The sequence below is a fragment of the Apaloderma vittatum genome, unplaced genomic scaffold, assembly GCF_000703405.1.
Source record: "Apaloderma vittatum isolate BGI_N311 unplaced genomic scaffold, ASM70340v1 scaffold18037, whole genome shotgun sequence".
Classification (NCBI taxonomy): domain Eukaryota; kingdom Metazoa; phylum Chordata; class Aves; order Trogoniformes; family Trogonidae; genus Apaloderma; species Apaloderma vittatum.
This window is the reverse complement of record NW_009724801.1, coordinates 3,058-3,741: the sequence shown is the minus strand read 5'-3', so window position 1 is coordinate 3,741 and position 684 is coordinate 3,058. Positions and strand designations below refer to the sequence as shown.

At 60.1% G+C, this 684-nt stretch overlaps 1 protein-coding gene across 1 annotated transcript in view; it reads right to left on the bottom strand.

The window, feature by feature from the left end:
* The window catches only part of LOC104276379 (glycosyltransferase-like protein LARGE2), a 6,588-nt gene that overhangs the window by 3,671 nt on the left and 2,233 nt on the right, over positions 1-684 (bottom strand). The window contains exons 3-4 of the mRNA XM_009872670.1: positions 345-427; positions 1-78 (exon numbers count right to left, since the gene is read on the bottom strand). The exon at positions 1-78 is cut by the window's left edge and continues 40 nt beyond it. Coding sequence (XP_009870972.1) covers positions 1-78; positions 345-427 — 161 coding nt within the window. The remainder of the gene's footprint in view (positions 79-344; positions 428-684) is intronic.

Sequence of the window (684 nt, the reverse complement as noted above, 5' to 3'; positions counted from 1 at the left end):
ATCAAGTCATGGACGAGCGTCTGGAGGATCTGGTGGGCGACTGAGTCCGTGATGAAGTGAAAGTGGAGGGGGTTCTTCCTGCCAAGGGCAAGCACAGCAGCACTCAGCACCACAGCAGGAGGAAAAGGATGTGGTCCCTATCCCTCCCACCCCTGCCAGGGGACAGACATCAGGTGAGGGGGCAGATGAAGAAAAAAATCAGCCACCTGGGAGAAACAAAGTCCCTTCTGGCCCTCTAAGCAGTGGCACAAAGGCCCTAAGAGCCCCCCTCCCGCAGCACTGCCCCACTGCAGCAGCTCATCTGGGAGCCCCAAACCATCGGGCCTCTGGCACCTCCCCATTACCTGTGGAAGAGGATGGATTTCACCAGGGTGACCACGTCCCGGCTGGCGTTGTGCCCGGCACAAACAATTGCAACATGCAGGAGCTGCCCAGAGACAAAGGGCACTTTTGTGAGACTGGACATCCCCCCTGCAGGGCCCTGTCAGCTCCTCCCTGGGCCACGCTGTGGGGTGAGACTCCATAAGCCAGCCCTTTCCTGGGAGAAGGAGCCCCAGAGAGAAGGAGGAGTCCTCTGGCTCAGAAGTGCAGACCAGGAGGGTGGCTGCCACCCGTCCTGCCTGGCCTCCATCTTGAGAGAAGCCAGACACCCTCACCCATGGAATGTGGCCCACAGAGCACCGT